Source organism: Plectropomus leopardus, chromosome 10 (assembly GCF_026936395.1).
Source record: "Plectropomus leopardus strain MGB_pleo_1.0 chromosome 10, ASM2693639v1, whole genome shotgun sequence".
Lineage (NCBI taxonomy): Eukaryota > Metazoa > Chordata > Actinopteri > Perciformes > Serranidae > Plectropomus > Plectropomus leopardus.
This window is the reverse complement of record NC_142185.1, coordinates 10,548,811-10,562,090: the sequence shown is the minus strand read 5'-3', so window position 1 is coordinate 10,562,090 and position 13,280 is coordinate 10,548,811. Positions and strand designations below refer to the sequence as shown.

At 39.5% G+C, this 13,280-nt stretch overlaps 1 protein-coding gene across 3 annotated transcripts in view; it reads left to right on the top strand.

The window, feature by feature from the left end:
• The window catches only part of LOC121949453 (neuropilin-2-like), a 124,564-nt gene that overhangs the window by 12,859 nt on the left and 98,425 nt on the right, over nt 1–13,280 (top strand). For all 3 annotated transcript variants that reach the window (XM_042495145.2, XM_042495143.2, XM_042495144.2), the window contains exon 2: nt 4,729–4,909. In XM_042495145.2, the coding sequence (XP_042351079.1) occupies nt 4,729–4,909 (181 nt within the window). The remainder of the gene's footprint in view (nt 1–4,728; nt 4,910–13,280) is intronic.

Genomic DNA, 13,280 nt, shown 5'->3' with positions numbered 1-13,280 from the left:
GGTTCAGTCCAGTGGGTTGGCTCCAGAATTTGAAAATCCTCAGCTCTCAGACTTCCGTACAATACATCCAAACCTTAGACACACCTTTTGCTCAACCAGGAAAGGACCTCCTCCAGCCACGGTAGCTCAAAGACAAACAAACAAATGATTAATATCAAACAAATTGCTTGTGTAACCCTTGGATACTAAAATGTGGGCACACCAGTGAAACAGTGTTAAATGCAAATAGATTTGAAATTTAACCAACTGTGTGATGTTAATTGTTCAAGTAGTGTTGTTTGAAAACGAAATTAGCCTGTGCAAGTAACAAACGAATGAGTTTAACCGAGGGCTCGGCGATAAAATGATAACGATATTAACCGCGAAATAACTTTTACTCGATTGAAATATGAGACGTAGTCGATAGAATGTCGATAGAGCGCGTTTCAGCCGTGTTTTGACAGACAACACGAACAGCTGAGTGTTTGACGACCGAGTCGTTTGTGCTTCCACAGCGTTTCATTATCGCGGATCAAACAGCTGATGGTCCGAGGCAGCGCAGTGAGACAGTCAAACAGCGCAGAGCATCACAGTGTCTGAAACAGACACATTTGCAGAGGTGACTGTAGACATCTACACGCTACTTTGTGTTAGTTTCATGTTTAGACTTTGGATGGAATTATTTAGGAACAGCAGGATGCGTCGCTCCATGTCTCATCCAGCCACTTGCAGGGAGCTCTTATTATTATTACCAGGGGCAGATGTAATGTTTTGGGGGCCTGGGGCCACAGGCACATTACCTTATTTTCACCCTTTCTATATCTGGGAATGTTGTGCAAGCTGTTGGCAGCTATAGGAGAAGTAGGCCTACTCAAAAGTGTTTTTTTTTCCTGAGTAAGATGATTAATAGCACAGATGTTTCACAGAAGATTCACAGAAGTTCAAGTCACAGTCCTGCAGTCAGGAGAGCTTTGCCTAATTTCAGTGCAATGTGCCAAAATATAACAGACGTTTAACATACATACTCTTAAAATTATATATTTAAAATTATGAATAAATGTTTTTGTTTTTATTTTTTGTTTTTACTTCTTTTTTGAGGTCTGTTTTTTTAATTTTCCCTTTTTTACAGCTTAATTTAGATAGTTTTCTTGAAACTTTTTATGAATTTCTTTCTGTTTTTTGGGGGGTAATTTCTTGTTACATCGCTTATATCCCCCTTCCCATACTTTTGAAAGAAATCCAGCCAGTTGGTTCAGGTTTTAAAGGTTTAAAGAGTGTGAGTTGGGTCACTATAACATGTGTGGCTGTGGCCATCACAGAAGTTTATACTTGGCTGATACTGGTATTTACACGTGGGACTTAATGTTGCTAAAACTTGTTATTTTGCTAAACCCTATCCAGAGCAGTGCATTGCTTAGCTTCCATGTGGGACTGAAGCCTGCTTCTCCAAACTGGGGGCGTGCTGACTGACATCTACTGCATGTAATGCACTGACTATGGATAAGTAGCTTATACAACCTCACTTCTAAAAATCTTAACTATCCCTTTAATATCTATCCTGACTAACTAAAAACAAGCATGAGTCCCAAGCAAAATGTTATTAACCAGCTACATTTCTCTTGATGTTTTCCCCTTCGCTTCGCCTCAGCACACCCCAGATTTTTGTCCGCATCAGTTAGCCACGGCCGTGTGCTAAAAGTGGTGTTTGGCTGATGCTGCTGTGAGATTCCAGAGTGGTTAAACACTAATCCAGGTGGTGCTGAGATGAAATGCGTCTGGCCGGGTTACACAGGCCTTGTAACTCTACTCCTGTATTACTGTATGTCACCAGGGAGATTGGAAACAGATAGGAGGAGATAGCCACGACTAGTTGGCTCACAGCATGCCGGAGGAGGGAGAGACTAGCGGAGGCAGAGCAATAGAGAGAGATACACAGGGGGCGATTGCTAATTGTTTGCAGGCGGTGTGAGGTAGACACCAGATATCGATGCCAAAGTGTCAATCACTTTGTGTGCTGAGAGCTGACCTCCGCTTTTATCTGCCCTTGCTGACTCTCGAGTGTGAAAGCACCATTTAATGTGCACATATATTTGCAACCATGATAAAAAAAGCGAGATTTTGCATGTTTGTTTTACCTTCCCGTTTGAATTTGTTTAGAAGATGGTGTCTGATAAAGTGTTTATGCTGTGCGTGTGTATGTGCGACTCATTTCAGAGTAGGTTTACAGTAGCCAGGCTATTTATAGTGTTAAAATATGTCGTGTTCTGCTGAGTAGTTTGACTTGGCTATGTCACCCCACTCAGCACAGTGGCAATAAATAAAATGTCACATAGCACAGCGGCCTAGACGGTGGCACAGACTGAGACACAACTTCCTCAGTTTCTCTCTCCTTTTTTTCATGTTTCTTCAGGGACATTTGGCCCTGATTGAAACAATAATATAGACCGTCAGGAGCTTGATTGTGAGTTTGTTTTTCCCCTCTCATAAACAGGAAATTATCTGAGGGGTTGCTCACCGGCCAAATTCTTCCCAGCAAGCAGCCGACGTTCACAGATGCTGTTTTTATTAGCATAACCTGGTCCACTGTGGCCATCATTTTGCCCAAAATATTTGTTGGAAATCCATCTGCTTTGGTTGAAATGTACAATGCAGTCACAGAAATAATTCCTTGGATGAAGAAGTCCTTTCAAAGTAATGGTCTACTTAGCAAATTATATTAAGAAAAGCAAAGCACTTGTTTTGCCTCTCTTAACCAAGACTGTACTCAGGATATGTCTTTCACAAGCAATTTTTCTCCAAGCCCGACATCATATTATTACTTATATGTTGGTGTATTCGGAGGATGTTATGAGCAAACTAACAACTTTGGTTACTGAGTCTCTTGCTGTAGACGGTGGCTTATACTGTGCCGTTATTTAGTGCTTGGACTTAACAAAGATGCCAGTCAATGTAACCACCATGATGGTTTAACTTACGTTTACCGCATCTTAAACAATAAAGCTCATGTAGAAAGTCTGCGCAGTTCATCAAACAGGGCAGCCAGCATGGCGCACAATAGATGCCATAGATGTAATACAGTAGAGTTGTGTGTGTGTTATGCTGTAGGGTGTCACAGATATATATGAGTTACCCATCTATGCCAGGGTGCATCTGCAGGCAGTGAATGAGCAGCATTGTTAGCGACACGACGCAGACGTATGACTGCTGACAAGTGGATCCGCTCTGTGACAGTAACTGTGGCATCTGGAGGGCTTGTTCACTCTGTGTGTGTCAGTGTGTCAGACTTCATGGGTCAGAATGCAGTCTTTGTGTGTCATGATGCTGAGTTGACCTCTGACACCACATCCACACAGACACATGGACACACGTTTCCTTGTTTCTCATATCCTGTCTCAGCAAACACAGCTCTTATCTGCACTTTGCTAGTTTGGAGCCCTTTTCAAAGTGTGAAATCATGCTAAATGAACAAATATGTTAAAAAAAAGACTTTATAAAGAATCTTGATGTGCTCCTGGTCAGTCATGATAAGCAAACAACATTGAACGTGATGACTCTCCACACTTTCTTTTGCTGCTATGAGGTTATCATAGTTGCATATTGTCTTTGGAGGTTTTCTGATCAGCCTGTCGTCGTTGTCTTTTTATGCAACAAAATATTCTTTCAATATTGATTTATTTCTTTGCGTGTTCCCTTCTTTTTTCTTTCTTACCTGTTTTTATCACATTGCAAAACACTAATCAGTGACCTTTGTTGGATGTGTGAAATCGCGTATTAACCCATGGAAAAATATTGAAGTATTGTATAGCTGGGAATATGATGTTTTCACAAAACTGGTTTGAAAACTGTTTATACAGTAGAAATACACAAATATGTTTGGTATTGGTTCATTGTAATCAGAGAAAACAGAAAAAGGACTGCGGCATTGGTTTTTGCTTAAGGATGTAGAAAACCTGCTGGAATCATGCAAATGTACCCATTATGAAACAGGAAACAACATGGTGGTAACAAACAATCCTAAATTACTGTTAAACAGTGCTCTAAAATATGTTTCTGAAATGGGCAATGCAGCAGTAGTTTTACAATTTGATCTGTTTTTTCAGCCTCCATTTTTACAATGCAGGAACCATTATGGCACTAATCACAAATTATTGTATTACAGTCAAATGGTGCACTAAAATGTGTTTCTAAATACATTTTAGGTTAGAAACAGGCAAAACAGTAACAGAATTTTGGTTCATATTTGATCTGTGTTGCTCAGTTTTACCATTTGATCTTAGTTTTTCAGGCTGTTTTCACAATACAACAGTATAGCAACCCACTCACTGTTAACAAACTCTTATTACAACTAAACAGTGCAGTAAAAGCTGTTCCTGAAAATCCAAATTTGGCCTGAGTTTGACTCTCTCCATCTGCTTCCATACTCCTTGTGTCGACAGTGGAGAGCGTACAAAAATATAAGCAACATCCCTAGAGCCAGCAAAAATGAGGGCAGCAGGGAAATCTGGCTGGAGTTAAGATGGATAGACTATAGTTCATTGACACATACTACATTGTTATGATACAAAGCTGGTTAAAGTATCCTTATAAAAGTAATTAATGATTTTGTCAAGCTTTCAGAACTTGTTCACAAAGATATAGATACATTACACAAAATGATAAAATGGAACAAAATGACAGAAAATAATCTTGTCTCTGCCTCTACTTTACTTTGCCTGACTTCACTTTCTGTCTCTCTGTCTCCCCAACCAGCGTCTGAGGCATGCGGTGGCTATTTAGATGCCAGTTATGCTGGATACATCACCACCCCCGGCTACCCTCTGGAGTACCCGCCTCACCAGAACTGTCGCTGGGTTATCACAGCCCCTGAGCCCTCACAACGCATCGTTTTAAACTTCAACCCACATTTTGAGATAGAGAAACTGGACTGCAGGTAAGGATAAGATGGATGGATGGATTCATGGATTGATGGATTTTGAAGGCATGTGGCTGACAAGTTAAAAAGAGTGAATTAAAAAATGGGAAGATTAAGATGGTTTGAAAGGCTGGATTGCAGCTTTAACAAATGAGGGGAAGTGAGGCGAATTATTGTAAAAAAAAAAAACCCTGATTTTTCTCTCACTGTCTCTTTTGAGTTTCAGCCTCCACCAGTCTGTCTCAGTGTGAGAGTTGGTGTTCTTGGTGTTGGTGTATTTGGTGAACTTCAGCCCACTCTCCTCCTGTTTCTCTGGCTTTAGCTATCCCCATAATAATCACTTTGGGACCTCCCTCGGTCCCCTGTCTCTAATTATCAAAGTCTAATTACAACACATTCACTGTTCCAGGATGGTTTTCACACTTCGGAAGAATTAACACAGATTAGAGGATTTGGTGTCCATCATTGTTTTGGGCTGTTTGGCTTTAGTTTGCATGGTAAGACTGAAAGAAAGGCAGGCAGTTCTGCAGCGTGAAATGAAAATACAAGCACACAGAGATCAAGAAAAACAAACAGGCAGGCTGGGTAATCAGGGACAAAATGCTGGCAGAGATATATGAGAATGGTTAAGATGTGAACACACATTTAAGCTTACTGAAGAAATGACTCAGGCAGGAAGTTTAAATAACATTCTAAATAATAGTAAAATCATTTTTTATAGGTTACAAGGTACCTATAGGTCCCGTGTTATGCTCATTTTCAGGTTCATGATTCGGTTAGTGTTGTTGTATGTGAGCTTTCTATACAACATGTTTACATATTATAATGTTCAAAAACACATTCATTTTGTCAGACTGTCTCCGACTGAATATTCTTGTATTCCCATTCTTTCTGAAATGCTTCATTTTAGTGCCCTTCTCTTTAAGCCCCCTGCCCTGAAAAAGCCCAGTGTGATTGGTCAGTGTTTTCGGGTCTTATGTATCTGTTCTCTGCAATGTGAAATTTCCGCTGAATGACTGTAACGGCATTGTAGCGACACTTTCTGCCTTTTAATAGTGTAGTTGTGAAATCACAACTTAAGGTAATTCCTCACGGCTCGTTTGAAGGCACAATTTCAAAATACTGACTGTGCTTTTCACTGTTGATTGAAAGTTTTGATATTTGCACAGTATTTGAATAGCACCTATAGCTGCCTTATGTTAAAAAATGTATATAAAATAAAATGAAAGAAAAAGATGTTTGACTCTTTATAATATGGGACCTTTTAGTAGGAATATGAATGTGGACTATTAAGGGGAATGGAGCAAATTCTACAATTGTACAAATTTACATACAGTACAAAGTCTCACTGAGATTTTTAGACTTGTATCCACAGTGGTTTTTGATCCAGAATTTTGAAAATTTAAACATATAATTCTTTTAAAAATTCAGGACAAGCTAAAATAAATCAACTATTCACAGATTTCTTAAACAGTAACTGTAAATTATAATTAAACTTTTAGCCTTTACTCATCTCTGTGAGACTGTCATGTCAGGTGAATGCATCCTAATGCATCCCACACATAACAGAGAAGACACCACTGGAGTCTAATGGGCACTATGAGAGTGAGGGGCCACAGATACAAACCCACTGACACAGGCAGGAGGGCAGAAAACACACACACACACTTACACTTTTCCCCCCTCTCCCGTTATTTCTCTGTTCCGGTACTTTCCCATCCAGTTATTAACATTTCAGCTGTATCAATTATAGATAGGTGAATTTCCCCACTCAGATGTACCGAAATCATTCAGACATTTCTTTGTTGGAATTGAAGCATCAATATTTCACCGGCTGGCTGTTTGTTGAAAGGCTGAAAGGTTGAAAAGGCCCGCTGAGCTCTGCTCTGTTTTGCTTTACTTTCGCACTGTGCTGTAAGAGTGAAAAACCTACTTCTCTGTCTCCTTGTCTGCATCATTTTTTCAGTTTTACTCCACGGTTCTTATTCTGGATCAGTTTTTTGCTCAGACCCGTGTCTTCCACTTCTCTGTTGCCGACCCCCCTCTTGCCCCTTTTTTCCTCTTTTCTTTCAATTTCTTACATCCATTTAAAGTCCAGTAGTTTCCCAGGAGGACAAAATCTGGTTGTAACAACAGCCTCTGATTTATTTATTACCTTATACACATACAGTATGTGTGTTTTTGTAGGTTTTTTTGTATTGTAACACTTTTAGTACATGTCTAAACATTTTCGTAGTTTCAGTTTGCTTCTAGTCATGACAAGATAACATTTTTTGAAAAGTCATTGTTAATCTATGCCAGTAAGAGAGAGATTTGCAGTGCTGGTGGCAGCATCTCAGGTCTAATAGGTTGTTATTTACAAGTGTCCTACAGCGCAGAGCTATTTAAGTCCACAGGCGCCCATCGCCTGTAGTGTGTGTGTGTGTGTGTGCAGGGGTAGGCTGAAATTGAGCTGTTCGGTTCAGAGGTCAAAGAGGCCAAGGAAAAGAAGCAGTGTGTGTGTCTGTGGGGGGGCAGACATGCATGGTCACTCAGTGATTGTCAGCAACAACCCTGACACACAGAAACAGACACACACACACACACACACACACACACACGCACACTCACATGTGCGTGACCTACCTGTGTCTCTGTCTCTGTCTCCATTTATATGTTATCAAAAATTGTCTAATTTGTCCATTTTCTCTCCCTTATCTAATTTTTATGCCTCTGCAGTGTAGGCATTTTGTTTGTAAGTGTCCGTCCCATCCTTGTGAACTCGGTATCTCAAGAACACCTTGGGGGAATTTCTTCAAATTTTGCGAAAATGTCCGCTGGGACTCAGAAATAAACTAATTAGGTTCTGGTTGTCAAAGGTCAAAAGTCAAGGTCCATGTGACCTGTCTCATTCTCGTAAATGTGATATTTAAAAAAACACCTTGAAAGAATTTCCTCAAACTTGGCACTAAGGTTCACTTGGACTTGAGAATTTCATGATTAGAATTTGGTGGTCAGAGGTCAAATTTACCTCATAAAACATGTTTTTGGCCATAAGTCAATCTTTCATACACTAATTATGACAAACTTTCACACAAATGCCAAATAGGATAAAACTGTGAAGTGATGGCATTTTATTTCTAAAAGGTCAAAGGCCAACTTTATGTTTGACATCATAATGTTCTGCAAAAACTCTTTTCTGGCCATTATCCAACATCGTAATGCAGAGACAGCGGGGGAGTCATGTGGTCAGATATTAAATTGGTGACACTTATCTTGAATATATTGAGATTGTAGAGCTCCTCTGTGCAGCTGGGGGAAGATGTGTGAGAAGCATTGATGTTCTCACAGACTTGATTGTACACTGTGACCGCAACTTGACTGGTTCGCAGAAGCATTAACCATGAGGCTGTAATTCTACTTATATTCAACGTCCGCCCCCCCCCCAATTAATCAGATTCATTTAATATGATCATAAGAACATTATCCATATGTTTTTTTTTCTCAAGCTTGTAAACCACAGCTTTGAGAAACAGAAAAATGCTGTAAATCCTCATTTTATGGAGAAAATACACACGCATTATGTTGAGACAAAGGAATCATCTGTGTTTGTAGACAAAGACTACATTATGAGCAGGCAATATGGTCCCTCTGTATCTCTTTATCACATAAAAAACTCATGATATGGTTGCATCTGTCTCTCATAAAAAACATTTATCAACACACACACACACTCACGCAAACATCGCTATTATGAATCTGCGTGCCCCGGTCACAGGGGTTGTTTTGTTATGTCACTATGCTGGAGCAATCTCATCTCTTATGGAGCTGATTGCACTTTAAGATGGTAATCTGTAATCTATAACACATCACATTTTGTCAAGCACTCCGCTGGCTCTGCGGGCAGAATCGATGCAGAGGTGGTCGGACAGAGAGAGATGTTTTCATTAAGATTCATATACAGTGGCGATTTAAGTGCAACGAGAGAGCTGAAGGGAGGGAGGGCGATAATAAGAAGGCTTGTACCCCTGCTAAGATCAGTATAGCCGTGGCCGATCATGACTCACCATGACTTCCCATTTCCCTTCACATGACAGGCACCATGGTTCAACATTAGTCCATCACTGGTGACAGGTTTCAGTTATCAACCAACAGCTGCAGCTGTAGTGTTGGTGTGTTTCATGGAAAAGGGCTGATGGACTGGTACACAGACAGAGGAGGCTCTGTGTGGGTGTGGATGTGTTTGTGAATGTGGCGCTGCGGTTCATAAACCGTCACCTCCTTCATTAGCAGATACAGTTGATGAAAGCTTTAAGGTGTGCTGCTGTTTAAAAATGTCAAAATTATTTAATGTGAAAGATACTGAGCTTGCTAAAGAGACATGGGGAGAGAAGGAAATTTAGATCCTGGAAAAAAAATTGATTGTGAAAAAAGATTTTGATTGTGAAAAAATAGATGGTGGAAAAATAAATTTGTATGATGGAAAAAAAATTAAAGGCCAAAAAAAAGATACAAATTTTGATGGAGAAAGAAAAAAAAATTCTCCCAAAACACTTTTTTATTTTCCCGAGTAACTTTTGCATTCTTACCCAAGAAAAGCACGTTCTCCCAAAAGACTTTTGTGTTTTCTCAAAAAACTTTTGCATTTTTACCCAAGAAACTTTTGTGTTCTCTCTGGAGTTTCTGGGGAGAATTTTTTTTTTTTAATTAGTTTTTTTCCCCACCATCTGTTTTTTTTTCCATTGTGTAATTTTTCCAACCACATAATTTTTCACTATTTCTTTTCTATCATACAAATGTATTTTTCACCATTTATTATTTTCCTCCATAAAATATTTTTTCACCATTCATTTTTTCCACTGTAATTTTTTTCTCCACCGTCTACTTTTCTTCACCACCAATTTTTTCTACCAACATTTTTTCCACCATCTAATTTTTATTTATTTATTTTTTACCAGCATCCATTTTTTTTCTTCCCCATGTCCCTTTTGGAGCTCTGTAGAAAGAGCTTTATGTTTGGTGTGACTTTTATTAGTTAACACCCTCTAACTTCAGTGTGCTCTGAGGAGAAGTACATCAGCGTGTTTACACTGTTAAGTGTCTTACTTAATGTCACAACTCCTGGAGTTATTTCCAACCATCACTCTCCCTTTATGGATAAGATTCATCAGCAGCTCGAAGGAATAATTTGACATTTTGGGAAATACATTTATTTGCTTTCTTGTCAAGAGTTAAATGACAAGATTGATGCCACTTCCACATGTGTACATTAAATATGAAGCTACATCTAGGATGATGGTTAGCTTAGTTTTGCTGGAGACTGGAAGAAGACGCAGCTTCATGGTGATGACAACACTATTGAAAGTCACTGTGACCTGCCATGAAATAACTTGACACATAACTCGTCACTTTTGTGTGGAATTAATTTTACCGGTGCAGGTGGAGGTGACTTTTATTACCTTTGGACAGATTGAGTCTAACTGTTTCCCTTTTGTTCCCAGCTTTTTTGCTCAACTGCTTCTGGCAAAACCTTCATACATACAATGTGAAAGTAGTATCAAACTTTTTTACTGGGAAAAGTTGAGTCAATACAAAATAAACTCAACTTGTCTTCTCAAATTTAGTCAACTTTAACAAATTAAGGCAGCCTGCACACTTGTTTTTTTTCCTTTTAAGTTAAAACAATTGGTTGGGTTTTTTTAAGTTTTTTTTTTTTTACAGTGTTTTTCCTCTAACTTTGAATGCATCCCAGTTGTCAGAAATAATGTCTGGTATTGTACATTTTTGCAAACCACAAAATATGTTACATTTGTACATTTATTATGTATCATATCAAAGTTTCTAAAGTGGCATCTTATATGAGCTGACTTTATTATCTGAAGGTGAAGGGGATGATGGATGGCATGACACCACTGCAGAACATACATCAACAAACAACAAAACCAGTTTTGTTTTAGTGACCTGTCACTGTTTTACAAGCAACTTTTTAGGCACCAGATATGGGTGTCTTCCAAGCAGCAACCTCTGAAGCTGAAAAATAAAGCAAAACCAGGTACTTCAAGCCAAAGCATGATCTTTTCCTAACCATAAGAAAGTGTTTTTTTGTGCATAAACATAACGTTAACCACAGCAGTGTCTAAAGCAAAATAAATTTGAAGTTTCAATTTATCCCTTACATAATAACATACAAATGGTTTGCAGAATTGTACAATGCCAACATTTTTGATGGTGATTGAGTTGCAAGAAAACAAAAAATGTTAGACTATTGCTTTAATCCTGCAAATGACAGTAAGACATCAAAGTTTTACACCCAGGTACATAGCAACAAATCCACTAGATGTATTCCTTTTTATATAGTTTTCCAAGAATGTATTATAGAGAAATGCCACTTAATTTAGTTTTTGTATTCATAAAAAAAGAGGAAAGCACTTCTCTTCAATGATGAATATTTATGAAGCAAATTCATCTTGTCCATGTGGCAGCTGCCAAGATAGTTAAGGTCAAAGAACTGCTGCAAAATTCTTTCTTTTTTTAAATTAAAGTGTACAGTGAGCAGCCTTTTGCGGCAGCGGTTGATTGTCTGCTTCACATTTTCCTCTTAGCTCACTGCACTGTCTCAGAAAGCAAGATCTCTATTTGGAGTGTTTGGAAAGAACAGACACACATGCGCGCACACACACACACACACACACACACACTTACACACACACACACACACATACACACACACACACACACACACACACACACACACACACACACACACACACACACAGCTGCTTAGGGAAAAGTGCAGCGTCAGGGTCCGTTGAGGGCAGGCTCAAATCATCCTGACAGCTACCTCTCTCTCTCTCTCTCTCTCTCTCTCTCTCTCTCTCTCTCTCTCTCTCTCTCTCTCTCTCTCTCTCTCTCTCTCTCTCTCTCTCTCTCTCTCTCTCTCTCTCCTCTCCTCTCCTCTCCTCTTTCTTCCTGGCTCTCTCCTTCCCCTATCCCCTTCATTCATCTCACCCTTCCTCACCTTCTCCGCCCCCTCCCCTCTGCCCAATGGACCCCATCTATCATCTTTCATCTGCTCTTGTGCCTTCCTCCGTCCCACCTTCTTTTCCCTCCGCCTCCCCGCGCGTCTCTTTCTCCATCACCTCTCCTCTCCTCCTGTCTTCTGTCCTCCTCTTATTCAGTCTCTACCCCCATCTAAAATCCTCCCTTCCCTCCTTCACATCTCCTCATCCTTCTGCAGCGTGCCAATCTTTTATAGGCCAAATCATTATTCAGTATCGCATATGAGAAAACACAGACGGAGAGCCAAATGCCACACTCCTCTTTCCTCTCTTATTTTCTCATCTCCCTCTTCTTCCCTTGTCTCCCTCTTTAAAATGCATATATTCTCCTCTCTTTATCATTTATAGACTTTTCTCTCCTCAGCCTATATCTGTCTTCATCCTCTTTCATCCTCCAGCTTCTGTCTATCCATCACTTAAATCCCCTTTTTCTATATGAACGTCTCTTATTCTCATCCTCTCCACATTCCCCACCCTCTCTGGTCTTCCCTTACCTCAAATCACACCAGAGTCAAATGCCGTCTGTAATATTGAAGGAGTAAAACACACAAACACACCTACATACAGTGTAAGGCCCACATGCAGAAACAAGAACACAAGAGGCACAAGCATTGTTTAAGCTCTCAAATAAACTCGCATACAGAGAAAGAACAACAGGCAGACAGGCACGTAGGCAGCTTCACGGTTATGTGGCTTACACAATAAGTGTGGAGTAAAGCAGTGAGTTAAGAAGTGATTTATATGACAGAGAAGCTGCAGTCAACGATAATGGTTTCACTAATGATTTAGACCTTGTCTTTGTACTCTGCCTCAATCAATCTTTTAACTTCATGCGAGGTCTATTTCTTCTCTTCTCTTCTCTTCTCTTCTCTTCTCTTCTCTTCTCTTCTCTTCTCTTCTCTTCTCTTCTCTTCTCTTCTCTTCTCTTCTCTTCTCTTCTCTTCTCTTCTCTTTTCTTCTCTTCTCTTCTCTTCTCTTCTCTTCTCTTCTCTTCTCTTCTCTTCTCTTCTCTTCTCTTCTCTTCTCTTCTCTTCTCTTCTCATGTAATCTTAAAGGGACAGTTCACCCCAACATCAAGTATACATATTTTTCCTCTTACCTGTAGTGCTAAGATTGTTTTGATGTGAGTTGTGGAGTGTTGGAAATATTAGCTGGAGAGATGTCTGACTTTTCTTGATTGTAATGGAACTACATTGCACTCGGCTTGTGATGCTCAAAGCATAAAAAAAAAACATTTTTGAAAATCTCAACAGAAATGTTTTATGACCTGGTTAGTCAAGCAAACCATAGACTTTGTTGTAAGTAGTTTCATGTAGGAACTTTTTTATTTCTACCAAACTACACCCATGTAA